Consider the following 25,979-nt stretch of genomic DNA (forward strand, 5'->3'; position numbering starts at 1 on the left):
AGATTTGGATAATTGAAGATGACGAGTCCAGGAAGCCAAAAATGTTTTAACATAATTTTTTCTTTTAGCATATTGTTACAGATCTGAGGTAACAAAAGTCTGGGGTGCAAGGCCACCTGTAACTGCTAGAATTAGGAAATGTTAGAAATTAATAAATGGCAGGATTTAGATAATATTTGCAGTATTGAAGGGAAGATGCCAGACGTTAAGATTTAACAAGCAGACTAAACCAGGAAGTCACCTGGAGACAAGGGCCACAAGGTGTCATTACGGACAATGGCCAGTCACTGAGCTGAGGTCTGGGTAAATAGCAGAGTTGGGAGAGGGATGTTACAGGAGGTGTGATGTCACACAGGAAAAATGTGTCCTTTTGAAATTTAGAGGTTGGGGAAGAAGGGGGGTGGAGCTGCTCATTTCTTGGCGAGAGCCTAAGGGAGGTTGGAGATAAGCACAGAAATGTCTGGGAATCCAATGAAGGACAGCTCCTCTTGAGATGTGAGTGCCGTGAAATCTCTCTCCCAGGGGTCCTGAAGTTTAACCATAAACCCCAGCTGCCAATGCACCAAGATTTGGCTCCCTACTTTACTCCCAATTGTCTGAATACCAAAGCCCCAAATACACATAACCATCCTAATGATCAATTAGCATAATACAGGCCCTTGCAAACTCTCAGCACAATACCCATAATTACTCTCTGGGTTGATTAACTTAACACAGGATTTTTGCTAAATCCTGACATTTCCAAGGCTCCACAGTGAGTCCATGGTCAAGGTGGTAATTAAAGGCAAGCTTTCAAGATCCATGTCCGGTTCTCTAGGCACTAAACCACAGGATCAGAAAAGAGGCACCAAATGTTACAATCCTTTGCAGTGAAAGCAAAAAGGGCATCATTAAATTACCTGCAGCAAAGCAACTGCCAAATGCCTTTTAGTTTTGGGACCTGTAAGCAAGATGTTATCCTTTTTGACTCCTTGCCAGCCCTTGGGTTTTATATTCGCCATCACTAACTTAGATTGCATGCTTGATTCTGTTCTTACAGATGCAATCAAAGTAAACATCTGAAGGCAGCCCTGCTTTAGGGAAGTTTTTATTGTATTTTTAATATTTTATTGGAAGCCGCTCAGAGTGGCTGGGGAAACCCAGCCAGGTGGACAGGATATAAAAATAAAATAAAAAGTTATTATTATTGTTATTTTACAAACAAGAAAATCATCCTGATTATTACTACAGAAACATGATGGAATCATGTTCAGGAGCAAATGCTGTGTGATGTATTGAGTATTGCATCTTAGTCTGGATAGCTCAGTTGGTTAAAGCGTGGTGCTGATAACGCCAAGGTTGCAGGTTCAATCCCCCTAAGGGTCACTTGCATATTCCTGTAATGGGGGTTGGACTAGAGGACCCTCAGGGTCCCTTTTAACTCCACAATTCTATTATGGTCCTCTTTCATCTTCATCATCTGATAAATATCCGAAAGAAATTATGAGGAGCTGAGCCTAAAATATAGAGGCAAGTTAGCGTCCAGGATTAAACTCCACCAACTTAAAACATTATGACCGTGAGCCAGCACCTTTTCTAAAACACCCTCTGCCCCACAAACTGTCTCATACCTTGCAGGTTTTTTCACACAGCTCGATGTGCAAGTAAGTGGTGAGCCTGGTGCAACCAAGGCGTCTGCCAAGGACATGGAGCCAGGAATGCAAACATCTCTGCCCACACACAACCAGACAAGAATGCCTGTATCTGTAAAAGCATTCTCTTTCAAATATTCAGTTCAGGGAGTGCCAACTAATTTTATCTATTCCCCCCCCCCCTTATCTGCATGGCTTCCACTGCCTATTTGCTTCGAACCCTCTTGAAGCATGACTCATATGAAGAAGCTGAGCAAAAGAAGCAGCCTTATTTAGCATGACCCTGTCATTTAGAATTTTCTTTTCACTTCCTTCAAACCGAAAACGTGATCTCTCACTCACACACAGAGCTCTCCGATCTAGGAGGCAGTAATTTGGATGTGACTCAGAGGGGTGGAACGTAAGCAGCCATTTCACTTGTCCAAGAAATCCTACAGACATGGCAGCTAATTTGGGTGAATCACCCAACACTCAGCCATTGCCCAGTGAGGTGGCCAAGCTGGCACTGAGCTACGGGCACTAGGCAGATTTGAGATTTCACAGCCTTGCTGATTTGTTGGAATGAGTTTTCGAGCTGTTAAGCTCCTTACACCACTATGAGAAACAAAAATAGATGCCAACAATGGAGGTTAACTAAATAGTTTTTTTGGCTGCTAAAACGAAAGTGTAAATTAGTCATTATTTTGTCATTCAACCCAACACCAAGAGCACTGCCCAATATTGTGTTATATTTGCTATTGCTGAGGCGATAGAAATCCACGGTTAGTTTACTGAAAAACAGTGTAACGTTAAACATCCTTGAAATTTAAGCAGTGCCCTGAATCATTCAGACCAGTGTGATACTTTGCTTGAGAGATTTGAAAATATGCTCCTCTACTTGAAAAAATACTAATAGAAAAATCATTGTATTAAGTCTTCACTGTTGCTAAATTTTCACAGCGCCTCACATACATTGCCACAGGCATTCTTACAGAAACCCTGTAAAGTAGGGTGATGTTCGTATGACATTGGTGGTGTAGTGGTTAGACTGCTGGACTAAGATTTGACAGAGCAGGGTTCAAATCCCCACTTGACCTTGAAGTTCACTGGGTGACCTCAGGCCAGTCACTGTCTCTTGGCCCAACCTACCTCACGGGTTTGTTGAGAATAACATGGGGAGGAGAAATATGTGTGCCACCTTGGGTTCCTTGGAGGAAAGGTTGGGTATAAATGTAAAAATTAAAATAAAAAGTTATGGGAAGTTGAGGTAACTGTCAACACCATCCGTGAATTAAAAGATTCCACCTTGCCCAGCGCCCCCATAAACCTGGCAGCACTCTGAGAGAAAATCCAATAAAATAAAAAAACAGGATTAAAATGGCATTTGTTGTCACCAAACACACTGGATTTTGATGCTCAGTGGTACAGTATTGGTCTTCTATTAATCTTTTGGCCACTGGAGGGCCGTCCTGTGATTGTCCAGAACAGCGCAATGGAGGGAATGGATGTCATATACTGTACTTTAAATAAGCAATCCTGAATTTATTCGGAGGATGCTGCAAGCCTGGACATTCTACAAAAAGCAAAGCTGCTAAACGGGAAAAAATACTGAACCACTATTGTGTAGCTTGGATCTAAAATCAGTTGACAGGGTTGTAGTGGGCTATACTTTTCAGTCTCATAGACTGAAAAAAAGACATGAAATTTACCACAATTGCACACGGGCAACAGAATTCACCATCATCTTCCTTTTTGAAAATCTGTCTTTTTTTTTCTTTTTTTTTATAATAATATTTTATTAAGTTTAACAATAAGGAAAGACATCACCAAACAAAGGACAATAAAAGCACAAAACCAAGATTTCACAATACATAAAATACATAAAATACAAACATTTAACCTAAAAAAGAAAAAAAGAAAAGAAGAAAAAAACCACACCAGTCAACACACAAAAGTAAAATAAGAAAAAACACAAATCACTCTTTTCTAATTATTCAACATTGATTAACTTATTTTCCTGACTTCCTCACGTCTCCCTTTTTTGTATCCCTTTTTGACAGTTGGTTCAGCAAATTCATATCCTACCACTTTGTCCTTAAGTATCCTACCTCCCAAATTTATAATTTCAAACTTTTACTCTCGTCACTAAAACCCCTTCATTTCATTTCAATGTCATCAGCATTCATACATTTTACACTGCTTCTGTAAATAAATTTTAAATTTCCTCCAATCTTCTTCCACCAACTCTTCTCCCTGGTCTCGGATTCTGCCAGTCATCTCAGCCATTTCCATATAGTCGATTACTTGCATCTGCCATTCTTCCAAGGTGGGTAGTTCTTGTGTCTTCCAATGCTTTGCAATGAGTATTCTTGCTGCTGCTGTAGCGTACATAAAAAAAGTTCTATCCTTCTTTGGCACCAATTGGCCAACTATGCCCAGGAGAAAGGCCTCTGGTTTCTTCACAAAAGTGTATTTGAATATCTTTTTCAATTCATTATAAACCATCTCCCAGAAAGCCTTGATCCTCGGGCACGTCCACCAAAGGTGAAAGAATGTGCCTTCAATTTCTTTACATTTCCAACATTTATTATCGGGCAAATGGTAATTTTTTGCAAGCTTGACTGGGGTCATGTACCACCTGTACGTCATTTTCATAATATTCTCTCTTAAGGCATTACATGCCGTAAATTTAATCCCAGTGGTCCACAACTGCTCCCAGTCAGCAAACATAATATTATGTCCTATATCTTGTGCCCATTTAATCATGGCAGATTTTACCGTTTCTTCCTCAGTACTCCATTTCAACAGCAAATTATACATTCTTGATAATATCTTAGCATTGGGTTCTAGCAATTCTGTTTCCAACTTTGATTTTTCCACCTGGAAACCAATTTTTCTGTCTTGATTATAAACCTCTCTTATTTGAAAATAATGTAACCAGTCTCGCACCTTCCCTTTAAGCTTCTCATAACTCTGCAATTTCAGCTTGTCACCTTCCTGTTCCAAAATTTCACAATACTTTGGCCATTTAGCCTCCATATTAAGTTTTTTCATAGCTTTCGCTTCCATAGGTGATAACCACCTTGGAGTGAAAATCTGTCTTTTGTGCTCGTCTTTCATGCCAACAATAAATGCTTTTGATATTTTCATGCAAGGGATCAGAAGGCAATGAAGGCAGTCTGCTAGGCCTTCTGTACGAGAACCATAAATTGCTGCCATAAGCAGTGCTCAGCTAGTACCAGGGCAGGAGTTTTAAAAGCTGGAGATAGGTTTAAGCAGCAAAACATTAAGAGAATGAAAATTGTCAAGGTATCTAAAGAACCTGCACTATTTAATGCACTCTTGCAGAAAGAACTTTGAAATCCATTAGATGAGTTACCGTATTTAGCTCCTCCTCTCCCAGTTCTGTCTCCTGCTGCTTTATTACATAATGTAACACCACAAAAAAGGAGTGATGTCTAAATTTGCTTATTTACCTCTTCCCTACTTAGTGGCGCCATCGGGACAGGAATTTGTGGCAAAAGCCTAGGGGTGGGTGATATATCACTATATCATCCAAAATCCTGTTGAATCCATATTGTGGATTTCATAATATTTGACCTGGAAATATATTGTGAATCATGATGTGTGCGTGTGTGTGTGTGCTATACAAAAAATCAGTGTGGGGAAAACCATGAAAGCCAGCCAATGCCTCCAAGTAGCTCCATCCTTATTTCAGACATCGTGATATATATGTAGCACAATGCAATGCTGAAAACTAGATATCGCCCAGTCCTACAAGAGACTAGGGCAGAATGAGCAGGAGGACCCTCAAGGACAGCAAAACGGGCTTAACATATTTTGAAGCAAGTGAAAAAAAAGTGAAATAATATACATGATAACCTAATACTCTCCCCCACCCCCTTGTGAGACCATTATGTCCAGAGTTTAATGTTACTTAAATCAGCGTTCTTCCATCTTGGGTTACCTGCACCACTGTTCTTTTTTGTATCATGCACCTCAGTCATTACTGTCAGTCATATGCCATTTTCCTTCTAAAGGACAATGCACTTTAACAATGGACACCAAATAAATACCTAAAACAAAAACTCCAAACATAGGATGGATAAATAAATAAACATTTAAGTATATAAAAAGCTAAGAAATTCATAAGAGCAAACACAACAACTCCAAACTAGTGATACCTCGGGTTAAGTACTTAATTCGTTCCGGAGGTCCGTACTTAACCTGAAACTGTTCTTAACCTGAAGCACCACTTTAGCTAATGGGGCCTTCCGCTGCAGCCGCGCCACCGGAGCCCGATTTCTGTTCTTATCCTGAAGCAAAGTTCTTAACCTGAAGCACTATTTCTGGCTTAGTGGAGTGTGTAACCTGAAGCGTATGTAGCCTGAAGCGTATGTAACCCGAGGTACCATTGTAGAAGAAAATAACCACAATCAAACAGACATCAAAATTACTTTATGAAACCAGAATCTATTCAAGTTTAGCCTATCACTACATGGGAATCTATCAAAAGATACACCAAGTTTATTAGAGAAAGAAGCACCAGCAAAAGGGGAAAAAATATTTACCATGGAATTTGCAATGCACCCAGATTCTATACGAAGATTGCACAAGGACACACCAATAATATTCAGGGCAATCAGATCACAGAGAGAATGAGGGAAAATAGACTTCATCTTCGCTTTTTTTTATTAGAATTAGCTTTAAGGCCTTATTTTGCTATACATTTCTCACATTGTTACATTTTAATTCAGCAGAAAGGTAACTTGATCAGCTCATTAGTCCTGAATTGCAATTTATTTTCTAACATGTCGTATAAAAATAACTGAGCTGTTACATCTTTTAAACATCAGTTAAGACCTATTGTATACCGAATATCTTGTAAATGTGCCCCCCCACTCCCACCCCCCCAAAAATGACAAGAGCACTTCAAGCTTTGCCATCTTGGAAATATCTCTTGTTATCAACGGTAACTAAGGGCAGCTTCACATGCAATTATTTCCTGGCATGGATATTACTTCTGTGTAGGAAAGCTGCATGTACGTACAAACATGGCAATATAGATGTACATCCCCACTGCGCACACAAACGTGCCTATGGTTTTCCTACACAGGCGAGAGATCTCTGTGGGAGAAATTTCCATGTCAGAAAGAGCCCTTAATTCTCCTCCAATAAACTGGAGCCATTCTACACATTACAACAGAGGGAACTAACATGGCAGCCCCCAGATGTTGTGGACTCCCAATTCCCATAAAACCCAGCCAGCTGTCAGCTATAGAAAACTATCACCAGGAAGAAGTGAAAGTAAACCATCTCCTGCTCCAAACATGCTCCCTTCAGGGAGTATTATTATTATTATACAAGGGCACAAAGAAAAATACAGCTAATGTCTGAAGTGGTATATAGTGTAGAATTCTGTCATCTCAATCGTTGTGCAATATATAGAATGGCTCTCAAGTCTTTAAAAGATTCCCACTGGCAACAGAATATATGGGAAGCAGCAATTTTGGCACTGATTTTTTCTTCTTCAAGTTTACAAAACACGTCTTACGAGAAGACATGGAGGTTTTTCTCAATTTTCTCACCATTCTGACTACTCCTGGCCAATCAAGTTAAGACATTACTATAGCAGGATTTCAACATTTATGTCAAGTGTCAAAACTGTGTTGACCAAAATCAGATTCTGACCTAATGAAAACTAATATGCAACTATTCCTTTCTCCTGGCATCACAGTGGAGCAAAGCTGATCAACAGGAGTTTTTTCTTATTATTATTATTGCTGGTGAACCTAAAAATAAAATGAAAAAGTTGCCTCTTATGAACAATGACAACACAAGCACAAATCAGAAGTATTATTGTTGTTCTGGACATTTAAAATTTGCTATTAAACTTTAGTACATGTATATACACAGACAGAACATCTCTTTATATTCCAGGTGAATTTTGCCAGTTATTCATATGGAAGTGGGGGGGGGACCCTAAAGTATATTAAAAAACAGACAGGGCTCTTTTGTGGAAAGATTAGGAATTTGGGTTCTCCCCTCTGATGCAACAAATCTGCCTGCTGAAAGGGTCAATTTACACATTCAGTTCTGGAAATATCATGCTTGCACCTGGGCAGTGGCAAAGCTGCATGCTCTGGCACCGGGGCGGACAACAGGTGGGGGAGTGGCAAGTCGCCTGCAGGGGCATGGCACCCGGCATGGTGGGGGGTGCACGCGGCGCAAGTCCAGGGGTGGCGGCTGCGATGGTACCCCCCTCCTCGATGGTGCCGGGGGCAGTGCACCCCCCTGCCAGTGCACCTGGGCAGCCCCTCTGTGTATGTAACTCAGTGTGACAAAATATGCACATGTTCATCAACATCCATTTCTGAGTCTTACCATCCTTTTTTTATAATGTAAGGATATGAATATCGGACATTAAGTCTTACAATACTATGTTAGTGTTGCACGTGCAGTGGAGATCTTAAGGGAGCCCCATTGCCCCACTGCTCGCGTGGGTATTTCCAAGATTAAGAATTGGTCCCAAGAGACACCTGGCTTGAATGGAATATTGATCCAGTTTACTTTGGCAGCACTCTATAAGTTCGCTTGTGCGATCATTAGGATAGCCAGCACCATTTAAAAATAAATAAAATTAAGAATGGCAAAATGCACGTTTACCAAACCCTGAAAATGCACATTAGATATCTTTTACCAAGGTGTTCAGCTCACTTTTGACTCCTTCTGCTTTGCTCTACAAATGATCGTACAAAGTGTACACTAGCTCCCCTCCCTAATACAACTTAGGCTCCATCTCATTACCATGGGAAACAAGGGCCCAGAATAGTTACAAATGCCTCATTCTGGCTGGACACAGCCAATGCAGGCATGCAGCTCAATTTGGCTGTTCATTAGCCCAAGGTGGGAACTAAAGTGCAATTCCAAGAAGTACTCTCCATGCTGCATTTCTTAAGACAGGGGTCCATCGCCTTAGTTCAGCATTTTTGCAACCAGTACTTTCAAACTTGGCATTCAATCTTACACACACCTCTAAGTTTACCCCTAACTGCCCTGAGGAGTGGAGGGAACAGACTTAAAAGCATCCTGCTTCTTCTCATTTCATGCAAATACACCTTGTTTTGGAAACATATCCGTCTTTCAGCCAGATTTGCAATCTTCCCAATTGATTCAGGTAACCCCGCACCCACAAGAAACAGAACCTTTTAAGTTCTTGTCCCCAAGTGGACACACAGTTCAATTGGTTCAGATTCCAACGGGTTGCTGGCTTCCCTGCCTCCTCTACCCTGTTCCCTTGCCTCTCCTCAATTTTTGTTATCTTCTTCAGGATCTTAAAGCCTGGTGTCATATCCCTTCAGCCATTTTGGGAAGGTTCCAGAAGAACCCAGATTGCTTGCTTGAGTACTGCACCATTTGGGACTCAACACACCCTACAAAGGCCTTTCGTCTTTGGTCCCCCATCATAGTCTTTTTCCTGCTTGCTTGCTTGCATGTTGTCTCAAAGCCAGGGTGTCAATCATCCCAACAACCTTGGCATCCATCTAGAACCCCAAACTCTCTACTCACTGTGAATCACAGGAAATTACTCTTTCCCCTGGCTTTGTAACAGCTAATTATTAATGCTTCAACACTGAAGCTTCTCTGCTGTTTCCCCTGATCTTGCTGTTCTCTCTATCCAAATGCAACCTCTGTTTTCATCCAAAGAGGGACTCTGTGCATCTACATACTGCTATTTCCCCTTTGTGGCCAAAGTGCAAGGCACTGTCTCCACGGCACACTGTGACTTTGGCTCAAGTTGTTGAATAATTTCACGTCTGAGGTGTTTGCTTGTGTGCTCACACTGAATATGTGGTCAGGGACACAGGTAGGCTTGGTAGCAGTAATGGTACCTAAGTCACTCAAGTGTATACAAGAAACATCACGTTTTTAAATTTCCCCACATTTTTAACAAGTAGGATCTGTAGCTTCACTTGCAGAAGATTTCTGATCTCCTATGACCTCAAAGGTTGTCAGTGAAAAATGCACGACTGTTTGACTTGAATGGTTAGTCACTGCTATCATAAGGCTATGGCAAAGGAACCCAAGAAAAAAGACCTTCAGATCGACATCAGAATCTGGAAGTCTTTTCCTCATCTATAAAATGCTTTCCAATGCTTGGTCCCAGGTTGACATCCAAGTTTCATATTCAGGTCCTTAGCCCATGAACTCTAGAGAAAGCTGCCTCCCTCTTTAAATGTTCTTTATAAATGCAATCACTTTCAAGTTCATTTATAGATTACTGGTCCATCCTCTGTTGGTTAAGGGAAAGAGGAACGTTTGACATTTTCTATCTTAACAAGTTTTGCTTTTGACATATTGCAGTGCCATGTATTAAAAAACTATTTTCAGTAGCCAGCGATTTGCAACCCTAGTTGCTCCTACATAGCAAATCTTCCAACAGATATAAGGAACAAGTTTCTGAAACCTACAAAAGATACAGTACCATCTCAGTTACGCAGAATATTATTTTGTACACTTTAATCAACTATACTCATTCATCCACAGCTCCTAGGTGTCAGTTGAGTAGGAAATCTGGCTCTGGGTAGCCAAAAAGATTAAAATCTCCTTCAAAACGGGCATAAAGGCGGCGGATGTCTCTCTTGCTAACTCCTGAGAAATAGCGTTCCACCTTAGTTTTGTTATACAGTGTTATCCCCGGCGGAATAGTAGGATAAGACACCAGATGGTCTATTCCAGCTTCCTTCAAGATGTATGGTGCATCCTCTTCCAAGGTTTCATGATGTCCAATTACACTGTATGTTATTTCACAGGGGGCACAAAGTTCCACGTAGGTCACCCAATGAATGATGCGGTCTCCAAATTGTATATCTAGCCACCGATGATTTGGATCACCCAAGTAGCGCACGAAGTCCTCAAACTGCAGCCCCCTGGTCTCAGTGCGATTCTTTCTATATTTTCGAATGATGCCGGGAGCAATTTCATGCCTATACCAAGGTTCAAAACGAGGATTGCGGACAAACTTGTCTTTGAATGCAGAAATAAGCCTCTCGAACGGATCTCTTACTATAAGGAACTTGAAGTATAATTTCAGCCTGAAATAGGTAAGAAAAAGAGGAAACAAGTTGTACGTGGCAATTTTAGGAATTTGTTATCTGCTGGAAATTCACAGCTAAATAAAATAAGCAGTGTTCCACACATGCATGTTCCTCACTTGACGGCTGCAGCAGCAAATGGTGACTTGCATGTGTGAATGCAACAGCAAGTAAAGGTAAAGGACCACTGGACAGTTAAGTCCAGTTGAATTCGACTATGGGGTGCAGTGCTCATCTCTGCTTTCAGGCCAAGGGAGCTGGTATTTTTCTGCAGACAGCTTTCCAGGTCATGTGGCCAGTATGACTAAACTGTTTCTGGTGCAACAGGACACCGTGACAGAACCCAGGTCGCACAAAAACACAGTTTACCTTCCCGCCGCAGCGGTACCTATTTATCTACTCGCGCTGGTATTCTTTAGAACTGCTAGGTTGGCAGGAGCTGGGACAAAGTAACAGGAGCTCACCCCATTGCACGGATTAAAACTGCAAACCTTACGATCAGCAAGCTCAAGAGGCTCAGTGGTTTAGACCACAGTGCCACCCATGTCCCGAATGTGACAGCATAGCGGTAGAGGCCATACGCACCGAAAGTCTGTCTATGCATTCTTCAAGTTACCAAGCAATGAGACATCAATTGATGTACAGGTGTGAATGAACCAGCGCTGAGAACAACATTTGACTCTTATGTCTTACCTAAATGAAATGTTTAGCCTACAAACAGAGAAAGTTTTTTTGTTTTTTTATTTCCAGAGATGGAGAATCAACCAGCACCACCATCCACCCACACTTCTTCAGGATGAATCCTTGCTGCTCTACAAAACTGCCATTTTAAGAACACTAGGGTATGGTTGATGACAACTTTATAAGCTCATCAAGGGGATCAATGAACTTGGAAGTTTGAGAAAACTGATCTAGCCTAACTGGGTTGGACGATATATCGATCTATCATCCAAAACCGGTTTGAAGTCCATTTTGTGATACTGGTTTCAGAATTTTTGACCTGGCAATATGTCATGAATCATGGGGGGGGGGGGCACAGACAAAAATGCAAAAATCACAATGTGGAAAAAACCATGAAGCCAGCCAATGCTTCTCTCAATACCTGCAGCCCCTGTAAACTGTGCAGGCCCAGCTCTCCCCAGCCTCCTGCAGTGAATCACAAGAGCAGGCACCGGCAAAAATCCTGATGCAGGAAAAACTGTGAAGCCACAGCCAGTGCCTCTACATAGCTCCATCCTTATTTCAGACATCGCGATATACTGGTATATTGCGATATCTAGCTGGTGATATATCACGATGTTGAAAACCAGATATTGCCCAGCCCTACAGCCTAATAGCATTCTGGATCACTCAAAAGCGTGTGCACTATCATGTGACATTTTGGTTAGCATAAAAAAAGGTTCTGCCTTAGGTCAACATGGGTTACTTCTCCTTTCAGCATGCTTACTTTTCATACACGCCACTTAATTTGGTTAAGTGTGGCTTTTCAAAACAAGACAGCTGTTTGGTTCAGAAACCAAGTTAAGCTAAAGTTTATCACCTACCGCTCTTGAATTTCTGAGTCACTGAAGGAAGATAAGCGTGGCAAACCATTCTTCTCATGGTCATGCACAATGTTCTCTGGGATCTCCTCAATGGAAGAAAAAGCTCCTGCGGAAAAGTAAGTTAGTACATGTTTTTAGAAAGGTACCTTTCTTTTAAAAAAAAAGAAAATTACTGTACTTTTCCGTGTATAAGAGGGGGACTCAAATTTAAGAAAATGGGGGGGGGGGAATGCCCAGAGTTGTAGAGCTTTTGTGGGAGGAGGAATGCAGAAATTCACTAATCCGAATGCAAACGCTCATAAAAGATTGCGTCGCAAAAGAGGAGGAGTTTGGATTTGATATCTTGCTTTATCACTACCCTAAGGAGTCTCAAAGCGGCTCACAATCTCCTTTCCCTTCCTCCCACACAACAAACACTCTGTGAGGTGAGTGAGGCTGAGAGACTTCAGAGAAGTGTGACTAGCCCAAGGTCACCCAGCAACTGCATGTGGAGGAGCGGAAACGCGAACTCGGTTCACCAGATTACGAGTCCACCGCTCTGAACCACTACACCACACAAGCGTCTGCCCGCTCGTCTACAGCAGCCAGCAATCGAATGCCCAGTTGCCACAGCAACAGCCAATCCATGACAGCCCTTGCCACAGCAAACAATCACCCACCAAATCGTTGCTGACAAGCTGCAGCTCGCGGCTGCAACCAGTTACCCGGCCCAACAATACACTGCCCGTGTATAAGACAAGCCCCGTTTTTTAACATTATTTTTGAGTAAGAAAAACTAGTCTTATACACGGAAAAGTACGGTATTAGCTCTATAACTATAACTTTATTCTAAGCTGGGAATGCCTATGGACTATAGATTTTTGAAATGAAATGAAGTCAAACTGAAATGCTAATTTGACATTGCAGTAAACTTTAGTTAAAACTTTGGGGGCATGGTATCTTATATTTGGAATAGTTTGATTCTCTTGCTTAAGCTGCACTGGGCACAGCAGTAGATTTAATTTTAAAGCTCAGGTTGCAATTAGCTCCTAATAACCATAGCAGTGCACCAACCATATTGCCATGGTTTTGGAACCGGTTATGAAGGTGGCGCAAAGGTGAGTATCGGAAGACTTCAGGATTTTTATTTTTGAATGAAGTGTTTAAAAAACAGAATATAAAAGAAGAGGGAGTGAAATGCTGGAATAAAAAATAAATAAATCAGTGGACAGAAACAATGTATTTTTTATACTATGCTAGTTAATTTTTTTCTCTAGCCAACCAAGCACACATGTCAGAAGCTTTAAGAAGTAAACAGATACCATTTAAAACAATCAAGACTTTCTTCCACTGAGTATTGCCAACTTTTGGAGTTTGACAGAAGAGGATCTTGTGCTTGTCACATACAAATATCCGATCCAAAATGAATTTTGAAACAGTAGTGTGAGTGAGGTTTTTCAGCGATGCATCTTGGCACACATTCCTGAGTAGCTCAAGCCTTTCCATATGGACCAAAGGTTGATGTATAATGTCTTCAGATAGACCTCTACCTATTGTCTTGGTATAAAATGGGAGAAGAGGAGGGAGGGGGAGGGGAAAAGGAGAGCATAAGGGAAGAATTTTATTTTCCAGTTCACATTTTAAAGGAACATGAGATTAGGTATATACAGCACAATTACTCTGTACTGGTCTCATGCAGAACACCCATTTGTGGCATCCTATGCTTCTAATAAGGGACACTGGTGGCGCTGTGGGTTAAACCACAGAGCCTAGGACTTGCCAATCAGAAGGTCGACAGGTTCGAATCCCCGCGACGGGATGAGCTCCCATTGCTCAGTCCCTGCTCCTGCCAACCTAGCAGTTCGAAAGCACGTCAAAGTGCAAGTAGATAAATAGGTACTGCTCCGGCGGGAAGGTAAACGGCGTTTCCGTGCGCTGCTCTGGTTCACCAGGAGTGGCTGAGTCATGCTGGCCACATGACCCAGAAGCTGTATACCGGCTCCCTCGGCCAATAAAGCGAGATGAGCGCCGCAACCCCAGAGTCGGTCACGACTGGACCTAATGGTCAAGAGTCCCTTTACCTTGACACTTCTACTGGGTGTGTGTGTGTGACACAATTTGCACAGCTGAAGTTGCTCATTTTCTCAGTGACTGTGATTATGCAAGCCTCTGTGAAAACTCAGTATTGGCCCTAAGTACAGGATTTCCACTAAGCACGCAGCACACTTTCCAGTTTGCCTTCATCAGAAGAACAAATCAATACCTTTCGTTGTGTTGGTTGCCAGGCTATATACATACTGCAGTGGTGGGAAAAGCCTTCTCCCACTGCCTGCCCCCATGCTGAAATTATGACGCACTAAGCACTGGAACACAACTTTTTATAGAAAAATTATCCCACCTTCTCGTCTTCCTCTTCCTTGAATTTATGCACATTATTTCCACAATATAATTGCACAATGGATTTCAGAATTATAATAGTTAGTGTATACTTGCCTATGGTTACATTGGGCTCCTAAATTTCCATTCCGTGGAGGCGGGAGGAAATTAAGAATATTTAGGACATATATTCTGCCCTAAATATTCCTACCGGAATAAAGAGAACAGTTGGAACAGGCCTAATGATTAATCCTTTGTAAGATAAAGCTGTTTGGGTTTTAGAATCCAGCAAACAAGCTGCTACAGGTTGTGCCGAAAAGCAGTATACCTTATAGCTTCTCTGCAGTATCATATAGACAAGGAGGATATTGGGATTGCATTAAAATAAAATAAAATACAGTGGTACCTCAGGTTAAGTACTTAATTCGTTCCGGAGGTCCATTCTTAACCTGAAACTGTTCTTAACATGAAGCACCACTTTAGCTAATGGGGCCTCCTGCTGCTGCGCCGCCGGAGCACGATTTCTGTTCTCATCCTGAAGCCAAGTTCTTAACCCGAGGCAATATTTCTGGGTTAGCAGAGTGTGTAACCTGAAGCGTATGTAACCTGAAGCGTATGTAACCTGAGGTACCACTGTAAGTCATATACCTGGCACAGAAAATACAAAGTTCTTTTTCAGACAATGTGTAACTGATATACAGAATTCACTATGACAAGTTGTGGCGATGGCTTTCAATTCCATATTAAGAATGATTAAAAATATAGGATGTTTGTGCATGTGTGTATTGTATTGTTCAGCTCATATCCCTCAGGGATAGGGCCAGTCTAGCATCTCTGAGGGGAATTCTACAAATGCCTCAAGAGAGGTCCTATCTTTTCCTTCCCACCAACTAGAATACAACTTTTACTCTGGGTTAGCAGCACATACCTGAATCTCTCCAGGAAACCTTTTCGCTTTCGTCACTTGAATTTTCTCTACTTTAGTTATAGCTGTCAATGTTAACGACTCTTGCTTGACACCATACACTAGGTAAGAAGAAAACAGAATAATAGAAAGAAAGGTATACATATATATTATTACCAATCTCTGGTATCATTTATCACATGCTTTGAGGGTGGGCAGCTGCACTTGCTCAATAAGAGAGGCACTCTGCATGTGCTCTAAAACACTTTTGGCATATTCCATGTCTAGAAGAGATAATAGCTGACTACCAAGCCCAGCTATGGTCTGAGAACCATGTTCATGAATCTGCTTAGGGTAAGGGTTAATACTTCACATGCCATACAACCATCGTGTCTGAAGTCTCTGCATGAATCTGTGTATTCATCACCATGAATATTCAGAAGGAAATGGCTACTTCCACCTTTACTGTATAATATGCAATTTTACCTTGAGTTATATTTGATAGAATTAAATCATTTTAGCTTTATTTCCTTGTGTGTATACGTACAGTGGTACCTCAGGTTAAGTACTTAATTCGTTCCAGAGGTCTGTACTTAACTGTTCTTAACCTGAAGCACCACTTTAGCTAATGGGGCCTCCTGCTGTCACCGTGCCGCCAGAGCACGATTTCTGTTCTCATCCTGAAGCAAAGTTCTTAACCTGAGGTAATATTTCTGTGTTAGCGGAGTCTGTAACCTGAAGCGTATTTTACCTAACGCGTATGTAACCCGAGGTACCACTGTATATATATGTGTGTGGATAGATGATAGATAGATAGATAGATAGATAGATAGATAGATGATAGATAGATAGATAAATAGATAGATAGATGACTAGGAACTTCTGCTGTAGATTTTATTTTTTTATTTGTTTTATTTGTTTGTCACTTTATCTTGCCCAAGTCAACCCAACGTGATTTACAGCCAAAACAGACAGACAAAAACCCCCCACAGAGATGCATTAAAACCAGAAGGAAAAAGAAAGTTTGTGGAAACAGAGTAAAACCCTGTTGAAACAAATGCATTGTAGGTTATTATTATTATTTATTAAATTTGTATGCCTGCAGGTCTCAGTTTGCATTTGTATGTCACTTTTCACTAACTACCTTAAAAACTGAATGGAAGTGAACACTGTGTGTTGAGTGTATGGAAAATGTGTAGCTCCCCTCAACAATAATTCTATCTTAAGTGAAGACGACTGAAGTGTGTGCAGCAAAGTCACGCAAGGAGTCTAATAGTTTGCTGGCACTAATCTTCCTCTTTTAGCCACCTAAAATTTGACTGCAGTACATAATACTTCCTTTATCAATTTGATCACCACTAAATGGCTTATTATGGGGAAATGCAGAAATTGCTACCATGACATATCCACACACAAAAAGCACTATGTCCCCCGCCAATGGAAGACTTCTGCCTAGTCTCTCTAAAGACCTTATCAGAGACAGAGAGAGAGAGAGAGAGAGAGAGAGAACGAACAAGAAGACAGTGCCATCAAATGGATTTAAACTCATTAACAGTTTAATACCATCTGGGCTACTTAAGATAAGCAAAAGACTAGCTGTTGTTTTTCAACTAAGCAGCCAAGGACAGACATCAATAAGTAGCAATACAGGGCCAATTTGGGATAAAGCACAAAAAATACCTTACAAACATGCCCCTGGAAAGCAAGCATTTAAATTACTACTCGGGATTAACATGTAAATGCTGTACGTAGTAGAGAACGACACTATTTGTACTTTTCCATATAAATTTTCATGTTGCACACAAAATCTTTTGCATCTAACTCTCATTATCACACGTATTGTTTCATGTCTTACTGTGTTTTAATTTATTGGAAGCTACCCAGAGTGGCTGGGGAAATCCAGTCAGATGGGCGGCATAAAATTATTTATTTTTATTTTTATTATTTCAGAAAAAAGGGGTCCACTTCTCACCACCTGGAACCTTCAACCCAAGAACACATGACCCAGTGTTAGCAAATGGGAGCAAGGAAGAGTTGAAATGTTCATTCTGTAGCAACTTGCCAAATGACAACTTTTTAGATATGGCAATTTCTAAAGGTATATATTGGTTGCCAGCTAGACAAGTTATTTCTTTTTGCAGATATACAGTTGCATTCAAGATGTATACTGCTTTATACCTATCTTTCATGTAGACAAGCTGTTACTTGTTCTAAAATCAACAAACACGATGAAAAAAAGCAGGCAGGGAGAAAGGAAAGCAAATTCGGGAGATTTGTATTATTTCTTTCAACTTTTTCTAAACTGCACAAACCTCAATTGCTGCACAGCATATTTGATTCGTTTACCTTAAGGAAAGCAAGTCATGGGAAAATATGCATCTTCAACAAGCATAATTCAGGTAATTTTTCCAACATGTGATTTATAAGTGGGAAAGCACATTATTAAAGGAAAAGCATTTTCATTTTCTAATTATTTATACTGTGCATTGTAGTACAGTATTCTGCAATGTTTGTAGTAAAGACAAGCATATAAAAATAATTCTCTGGACATTAACACTGCCAGGTTTTTTTGTTCCAGAATGTGCATCAGTAAAAAGAAAAAGATATATGAACTTACCATCAGGATTTTTGAAGGTCAATGTGATGAACTTGCTAGCAACCATGAACATGAATACAACCCAAAAGCATGCAGCTAACAGCAGCCACTGGCGGTGCATGATGTTTCAGATATGATCCATATAACGTCCGTTGGTTCCTGCTGCTCCTCCAAAACAAAACAAAAATAAAAATAAAAATGTTCTTATGAGTTTCTATGCTGCCTGTCTATCTGTAACAGATCCAAAACAGCTATAAAACAGGAAGAAACAAAACGTTTAAATGCATCGTAAACAAGCAAGTATCAATTTTCACATGTACTTTTTTATTTTCTGAGAAGTAGCCTGTTCTATAACTAAAGAAGCATCTCCTTCCATTGCAGTCTACTCCAGTAAGAGGATTAACAGTACAGCCCTTGAACTACCCTCAGCTATAGAATTACTAGAATTCGTTATTTTACACAGCTATCTTCAAAAAGAGATTGCCTCCCACATGCTAATTCCGGTACAAATACATACACACTAAAGGTGAAATGTTGAAATTAAGAGAGGTGGCTGGCGGATCCAGACCTCCAAGCTATAGGAAGTGGCCTGCCGGCCCTGGACAGCTTTATCTTCTGATCCAATGCTAAAACGCTTTGTCTGTTCTGTAGATGGAGATCTCTAAAGAGCAGAGAGAGCACTTTATCTACCAAATCAGGAGATAAAGAGATTCCTCCAGCTGCCATTGAGCGGAGGATTTCTAAAGAGCAGCCAGAAGGGTCTTTTTCTATGTACCATCACCAAATTATCTGTGCAAAGCAAAAGGCAGCATTTCGAGACACCGCACTGCTGGAGTGGGAATGCTGACTGTAATTGTGTGTGTGCCTGTGTGCAAGAGTGTTATATTTAAATGCTTGCTTGCACGTTGTATGTATGTGTGGTATGTATGTATACACTCGACAGTGTATGTGTGGTGACTGTGTGCGCCGCATGTGGGCAATGCACATGTGTAGTGAGCGTGCATGCATGTGCACGTACACACATGGTCCACATCCGTTGTTGGCGTACGGTCCTCAGAGGTGTAGATGTCAATGTGGCCATAGGGCTGGAAAATGTTAGTCACCCATGCATTAAAATAGCAAGAAAACTATGCAGAAACAGATGGAACTGTAAAAGGCAATAGCCCAGTCTGCACATCATTAAACCATAGTTAAATGTTTACCTATAGTTTCACATGAACCAATAGCATGCTGCTGCGCAGTGCTCAGGATTCCCCATTGCTCAATGCCACGCCTCACCACAAGCAGCAAACCACAAGCCAAGAAGAAACCCACAAGTTTTGTTCCCTATTGTTTCGAGAAACCAAGGCCAGCCTGAAAGCTATTACCAAGTTACCCCAGTTAACGTTATTGACTTCAGTTGATGCAGTATAAAGTGCAAAGAATGGATCAGCCACTTTTCACTGGTTGCGCATGCAGAGATGGCCTTGGCCTGGGAAACAATGGAAGGAATTTCTTTAAACAGGAGGTACAGACAGGTGTGGCAAATTGCCCACCTGGGAAGGTTAACCCATGTTATGAAGGTGTCTAGAGGACCAAAGGAAATATGACAAATATGGCTTGGCACACACACAAATCAAAGAGAACACGGGTATCCGGGTATATAAAGCTTTTGCTGTCCCAACATAAGACTTGTCACTATTTCTGACATTTTGGTTGCTCCTAATAAAGGCTGCACAATTGTGGATTTTGGAGCAATTAAGCAACGAGTCTCAAAATCATTTCAACAGATTACATAAAGTAAATATTAAATGGACTATATTCTGTGGTTGTTGGTGTGTGTGTGTGTGTGTGTGTGTTTTAAATGAGCTTGCAGACTTTTTAGAGGAATGTACCCTTGTTCAGAATGGATAGTTTTGTCAGTGTAAAATAAAAGTTTAGTAGAGGAACCGTGCTAATCTGCAGTACCAAGAGGACAAATAGAACGAAGATGGAGATTAACCTGTTTGTTGGGAAAACTGCATTTTTGTAACATTTGATTCAGCTATGCAAGGCTTTCCCCCTTATACGCAAAGGCCTGTTAAAACTGCCTTAAACATCTGATGAAGTGGGCAGTAGCCTATGAAAGCTCAGCCATGCCACAATAAGCCAGTTATTCTCCAATATGCCACAGCACTTTTTGTACAAGCTTTTAAGAATCACGCTTGAGCACATTTGCGGAAGCCATGAACAAGACAGCGTCACAGAAGTCTGGACCGGAGTTCTCTTTCAAGCTTCTGAAATGCTCTTGCCAGTCTTAAATTGGTGCCAGTCTAAGACAGAACAAACAATTGCATCCCCTGCATACATAAAATTCTAACAAAACAAACCATTCACAGAAGTTCTACTAAATATATCTACACCACAAAAAGTGGATTTTATGTAATTTTTAAAAAAATAAAAATCTTCGGAATTGTTCTGAGCCTACAAAGCAATTCATTGTTCTCAATGCTGCCACAACTCAACACGTTTGGGGAGTTCTAAAAGCATGCTGCAGGTACACCAGTTCTGCACTGTAGAATATACATATATGCATGCATGCACATATATTTAAACCCCAAGTACACACATCTGTTGACTCTGGGCCAGAGCCAGATGTACACAGACATATCCCTCCACATATCACATGTGTGCTGGAAGAAACACCAGTGTAAAATCTGTACACACGTGCATCAGCTGTGTGACGTATGGAGCTGCCTTCAACTCTTGCTAGTTTAAGACAGGAATCCTGATGTCTTTTATTAAATTTCTGGCCAAGTTTACTCTTACTTCCTGCTACGCTCAATAGGATGATCTGAATGCAGACAAGAGTAAGGAACCCAGAAACAAACATATTGCTTTTATTTGCTGGGTCTCAAAAAATACATTAAACCATGACCTAGATTACACATCTCCCTTCATGCAATATTTTCTTTAAAGTAACAGGGTCCAGTGAGACAGACTGCTTTCTTTCCCCTGAGCTCATTCTTACAGGATTGTGGAATCATAAAGAGAGAAATATTTGACCCACTTAAACTTTTCAGCATCTGCAATTATAAAAATACACTTGGTTGGGCACCATGATATCACATATACACCTAGGTTCTCCTCTCCATTTCATCTTCACAACAACTCTGTGAGGTAGGCCAGACAGGGAAAGTGATTGGCCCAAAGTCACCCAGTGAGCTTCATAACTGAGTGGGGACATGAATTGCTGTCCCCCAAGTCCTAGTTCAAAACTCTAATCATACCACACTGAAGAAACTCTGGGTCTATGAGGGAGACCCAGAGGGAGGCAAATTCCCTCATAGGCAAATTTATGGGAGCCACATAGTTTGGAGTACTGTTCAGCATTTTTGTGTTTTTTATACTGTAAACTGCCCTGTGATCCTTGGATGAAGGGCAGTATATAAATTTAATTAATAAATAACAGCTGTGAGTGTACAAGAGGGGAAAGTCTTGCTCATGGTTTGCATGAGACAAACCATGAGCCTGGGTTTGCACATAATGCTGAAACAAACCATGGCTTAGCTTTATGTGGCACAGTAACAGCAGGGCTGATGAAAGAAAGAAGCAGCCATGATTTTCATTCCAGGGATCTGCACATTTGGCTGTTCTCTCCAGCTCAGCCTTAACATGTCAACAAGGCCTTTTAGCAGTCTGACGCTTAGTAAGCATGGCTCAAGGTTCCTTCCCATCAAACTAAGCTAGTGCAAGGAAGAACTCTTTCTTTCTGCCAGTACTCACAATCCCAAAGCAGCCCAGCATCACACTTTGAGAAAGCAGCTGCTGCAGATAAGTGTGGATTGCTCCTGACTCATTAAATGATGAAGGGATCCTAAAGGATTTAGATGCATCAACCTCAGATGAAAAGTTGAAATCTAACACTTGTCTAGTCCACTGCTTCCCTAATTACTAAGTGAAATATAAAAATGGGAATCCCCAGCCCACTCAAAACACAAGATACAAAGGCCGTCTCACAAAAACAGCAGCAGATAACCTAGTTTTGGGATTCTGTAGCAGAGAATAAGCTAAGGCAAAAATGAAGTTGAATTCTCAACAATCGGGGGGGGGGGGAGTGGCAGAAGACTGCAATAGTAGCCAAGAACATGAATTTAAAAAGTCATATATATGTGAGATTTCACCCTTTGCACACTGTAACAATTGTCAGATTGTAAGGAAGTTATATGGCATCTCTGAAAGCTACACTTGTAGACTGCAAGTTGCATTTTATAATATAATCATGCTCATAAAACCAATAACAAGTCATACAAATGGGCAAGGTTACCGGTAAGTAAGGAAACAGCGTGTAGCTATAAAACTGCACTACTGCATTCTGCAAAAGTAGGTGTTTAAGGCTTCCCCCGCCCAGCATAAAATCTGCACCATATGTCCAATTTTTTCAATTCTACAATTGGTATAAGATGCATACCAATTTAATGCAATTTGCACAAATTGATATGGAGCATGAATCTCCACTAAATGTGTTCCCATTAATTGGTGTTCTAGACCAAGTAGAGAACTGAAGTTGTGGGTCTATGGTGAAGAGATCATAGTGTGAACTCAGCAAGTTCTTTCTACATACACAAACATGTAAATAAAACATTCAGAAATCCTGGTTATTGCAAATAGCATTTTTTATTTCACTCTATTCCACTGAATCCTCAGTGCTCACCTCTCTGTGGTTTGACATCTTCCTAATATATTCAAGGAGGTTGCTTTGTTTATAGGGCACTAGGTCTTACTCCTATAGCATTATAAGATTGTACAGTACACTTTGGCAGCAATCCTAACCTTACTTACCCGGGAGTAACTGCCACTGATTTTATTGGGAAATGTATCCATTACAAGCAGCACAAAAGGGTGACAACCATCCCCAACCATCTGAAGAAGTGTGCATGCACACGAAAGCTCATACCAAGAACTAACTTAGTTGGTCTTTAAGGTGCTACTGGAAGGAAAAAAATTTTTTGTTTTAACCATCCCCAAGCCCTCCATCAGCCCCACCAGTCAGGGATGATAGAAGCCGTTGCCCAACATCTGGATATTCATAGGTTCCCCATTCCTGCTCTTATTTCTCCCAAACACCTGGCACTGACAGGTCCCTTAACATGGAAGGTTGTTGATAGATAGCAGACACCAGTTTATCTTTCTTCTATGACTTTGTCGAATATTTTAGATGGTAATCGCTACATCTGGACTCCAGATTGCCTTTTAAGCAGGTGGCAGTCAAACAAAAAACCACAGGCAGGTGTTTGCTTCTCATCAACATCAGACCTAGCGCCCCTGATAACCAGCTCTCAAACTTCATTTTTTAATTGGCCTCTCTGCTCCAAAATTCCTTCCCTATACATAGTGAATTTCAGCTTCAAACCTATTCTAACACCTTCCCTGGCAGGTACTCGTTGCTCACCTTCGAGACCTAGGCTGAGAATAAACTAAGGTTAAGAGCAGCTGCTATCTCTTCATTTTATACATTAAAAAAGCAAACCTATAAAGATAACAACCTGTATAAAACTAGGCAGATCACATTTCTGAGCTCTCATAAATGCTATTTGTTTGTTCAAGATGGTCATATTCTACCTCTGTAAGTGAAATGCAAGCAAAGGGTAAACAAATGTCATAAAATAATTAAATTGTACTTTCTGAAAAACAACTGAGAGGTGTCTTCCTTCTCCAGGAGTTCATGTCAAGCGCTTGGGCACATGGCTGAAAGAACCTTGATCCTTACTGCTACAATCCCCATCTCATCAGATGAAATCCTGCTCAAAAACTCCCTAGCCAAAAGTTCTTAACAGGAGGTGAAGGGCCTTTAGGCCAGTTCAGATATCACTTGTACAATTGATGCTAGGGGTTACCTGCTCCTGAAAGGTAGCAGTCTGGCACCTGCACATGGCTCACCACTGCATCCAATTAATTTCTGTGTCTTATCATGCATTATGTCAAGATGCTTCCATTCAACTGCTTTAAACTGACTGCCGGTCCATTTCATTGGATGAGGCGCCAAGTTCCAGAACCGTAGAAGAGGAAAATGTCCACCTAGATACTCTGCACACGCCACTCATGCCTTAACATTTGTTTTGCCTCCTTAAGAAAGATAACCCTCCTCTAGCCCGCTGACCATTTCAAATGACAGTCCTAAACATACTTACGAGGCAGGATGCCCACTGGAAAACCATGTGACCTTTCTATAGGATTCAGCTACAGTGGTACCTTGGGTTAAGTACTTGATTGGTTCTGAAAGTCCGTTCTTAACCTGAAACTGTTCTTAACCTGAAGCACCACTTTAGCTAATGGGGCCTCCTGTTGCCGTCGTGCCGCCGGAGCACGATTTCTGTTCTCATCCTGAAGCAAAGTTCTTAACCCGAGGTACTATTTCTGGGTTAGCGGAGTCTGTAACCTGAAGCGTATGTAACCTGAAGCGTATGTAACCTGAAGCGTATGTAACCCGAGGTACCACTGTACTCATTGCTCTTTTCAGTCGGGTTGACAAAATTGCTCACAGTGGCTGTGCTAAACATGGCATATTTAGAGAAAATGACAATACGGAGCTAACAGTTTTATTTCCAACCCCCTTCCTAACAATTCCCTGAATCATTTATTTATTTATTTATTTATTTATACATACTACTGCAGCAAACTGGGGAGCCAAATGCAGTGCACCTTCCACCAAGACATCAAGATCTCTTTCCTGAAATCCCTCACCTCCAAGGAAACCACCCGCTGTTCTCTTTCCCAGTCAACCAAGTTGGAGGGGGGAGGAATCCTTCTGCACATACAGGAAAATACATCTTCCACCTCACAATTTTAGACCGTATATACGGATTAAAGACACCTAATCAAAAGTACCTTCCTTGTGGGGGATTTTGTGAAAACACTGACCCTAGTCTCACTACACCTAGGGGGCTGTGGCTCAGGGATGCTTCGCAAGGTTCAATCCGTGGCGTCTCCAGAGGGGACTGGTAATGTCCCCTTCCTGAAATCCTATACAGCTCAATGGACCACCGCTCTGACAGCTGCCCATACCCTGGTTGAAAACAGACAGACCCGCCCCCCTGTTAACAAACGCGGCTTGAAAAGCCAGGTACTTACTCCGGAGGAGGCGGGGGAGAAGGGCCCGGGGCTGCTCGTCGAAACAGCCAGCCCCTCTCGGGGTGGGGCAGAGTCCTTCGCTCCCTCCCGGGGAAGAGGGCCAAGGGCCGGGGCTCCCGTGGTGGAAGATGCGTCCTTCCTTGCAAAAGCCGGTGCTCACCCGTTTGCAGCCCAGCTGGGGCCACTGCTGCAAGCAAGCGGCCGGCCGGGCGCGCTGTATCCACCGCCACCCTCTTCTCCTCCCCAAAGGGAAAGAAGGCTTCCCCCCCCCCCGGGGCCTGAGTCGCTCAGCGACCCGCCGCCGCGTTCCTCTCATGCATTGCCCGCCTACAGCTCCGCTCCTCCCACAGACCCGCCACCAGGCCCTGCTGGTGCAGCAGCAGCGGGAGCCCGGGAAAGCGTCTCCCCTCAGCAGGCGACGCAGACGCGCAGCCCGGGCTGCAGCTGCATCGCCTTCTTTGCTTGCTGCTCCCCCCGCTCCCCGCGGATAGATATATATAGAGAGATAGATAGATAGATAGATTATTGCCTCCGCAGCTGCAAACAGCAGTAGGACCGTGTATTCTCCTCAGCTTCCGTTGCCCGGTCCTGCTGCTCCTGCAGCAGCAGCAGCCTCCGCAGCCTCTTCCTCCATGTTTGCGCGCCGCCTCGGAGGTGGCGCCACCGCGGCGCGCAAGCTGCGCTGCCTTCCCTAAGCAGGCGGGCAACAAAGGAGGCGGGGGGGAAAGGAGGTGGGGAGAGGCGTGAGGGCCCGGGGTGAAGGAAGAGCACCTCCCGGGCACGACG

At 42.0% G+C, this 25,979-nt stretch overlaps 1 protein-coding gene across 1 annotated transcript; it reads right to left on the bottom strand.

Annotated features, from left to right (window-relative positions):
* Positions 1–9,518: 9,518 nt before the first annotated feature.
* Positions 9,519–25,954, bottom strand: CHST10 (carbohydrate sulfotransferase 10). The gene is made up of 6 exons (XM_053384197.1): positions 25,723–25,954; positions 18,126–18,266; positions 15,533–15,630; positions 13,551–13,785; positions 12,250–12,355; positions 9,519–10,705 (listed from the first exon to the last, which is right to left on the bottom strand). The coding sequence occupies exons 2-6, from the start codon at positions 18,223–18,225 to the stop codon at positions 10,168–10,170; spliced, it is 1,077 nt and encodes a 358-aa protein (XP_053240172.1). The 5' UTR covers positions 18,226–18,266; positions 25,723–25,954; the 3' UTR covers positions 9,519–10,167.
* Positions 25,955–25,979: the final 25 nt, after the last annotated feature.

Source organism: Podarcis raffonei, chromosome 4, assembly GCF_027172205.1.
Source record: "Podarcis raffonei isolate rPodRaf1 chromosome 4, rPodRaf1.pri, whole genome shotgun sequence".
NCBI lineage: Eukaryota > Metazoa > Chordata > Lepidosauria > Squamata > Lacertidae > Podarcis > Podarcis raffonei.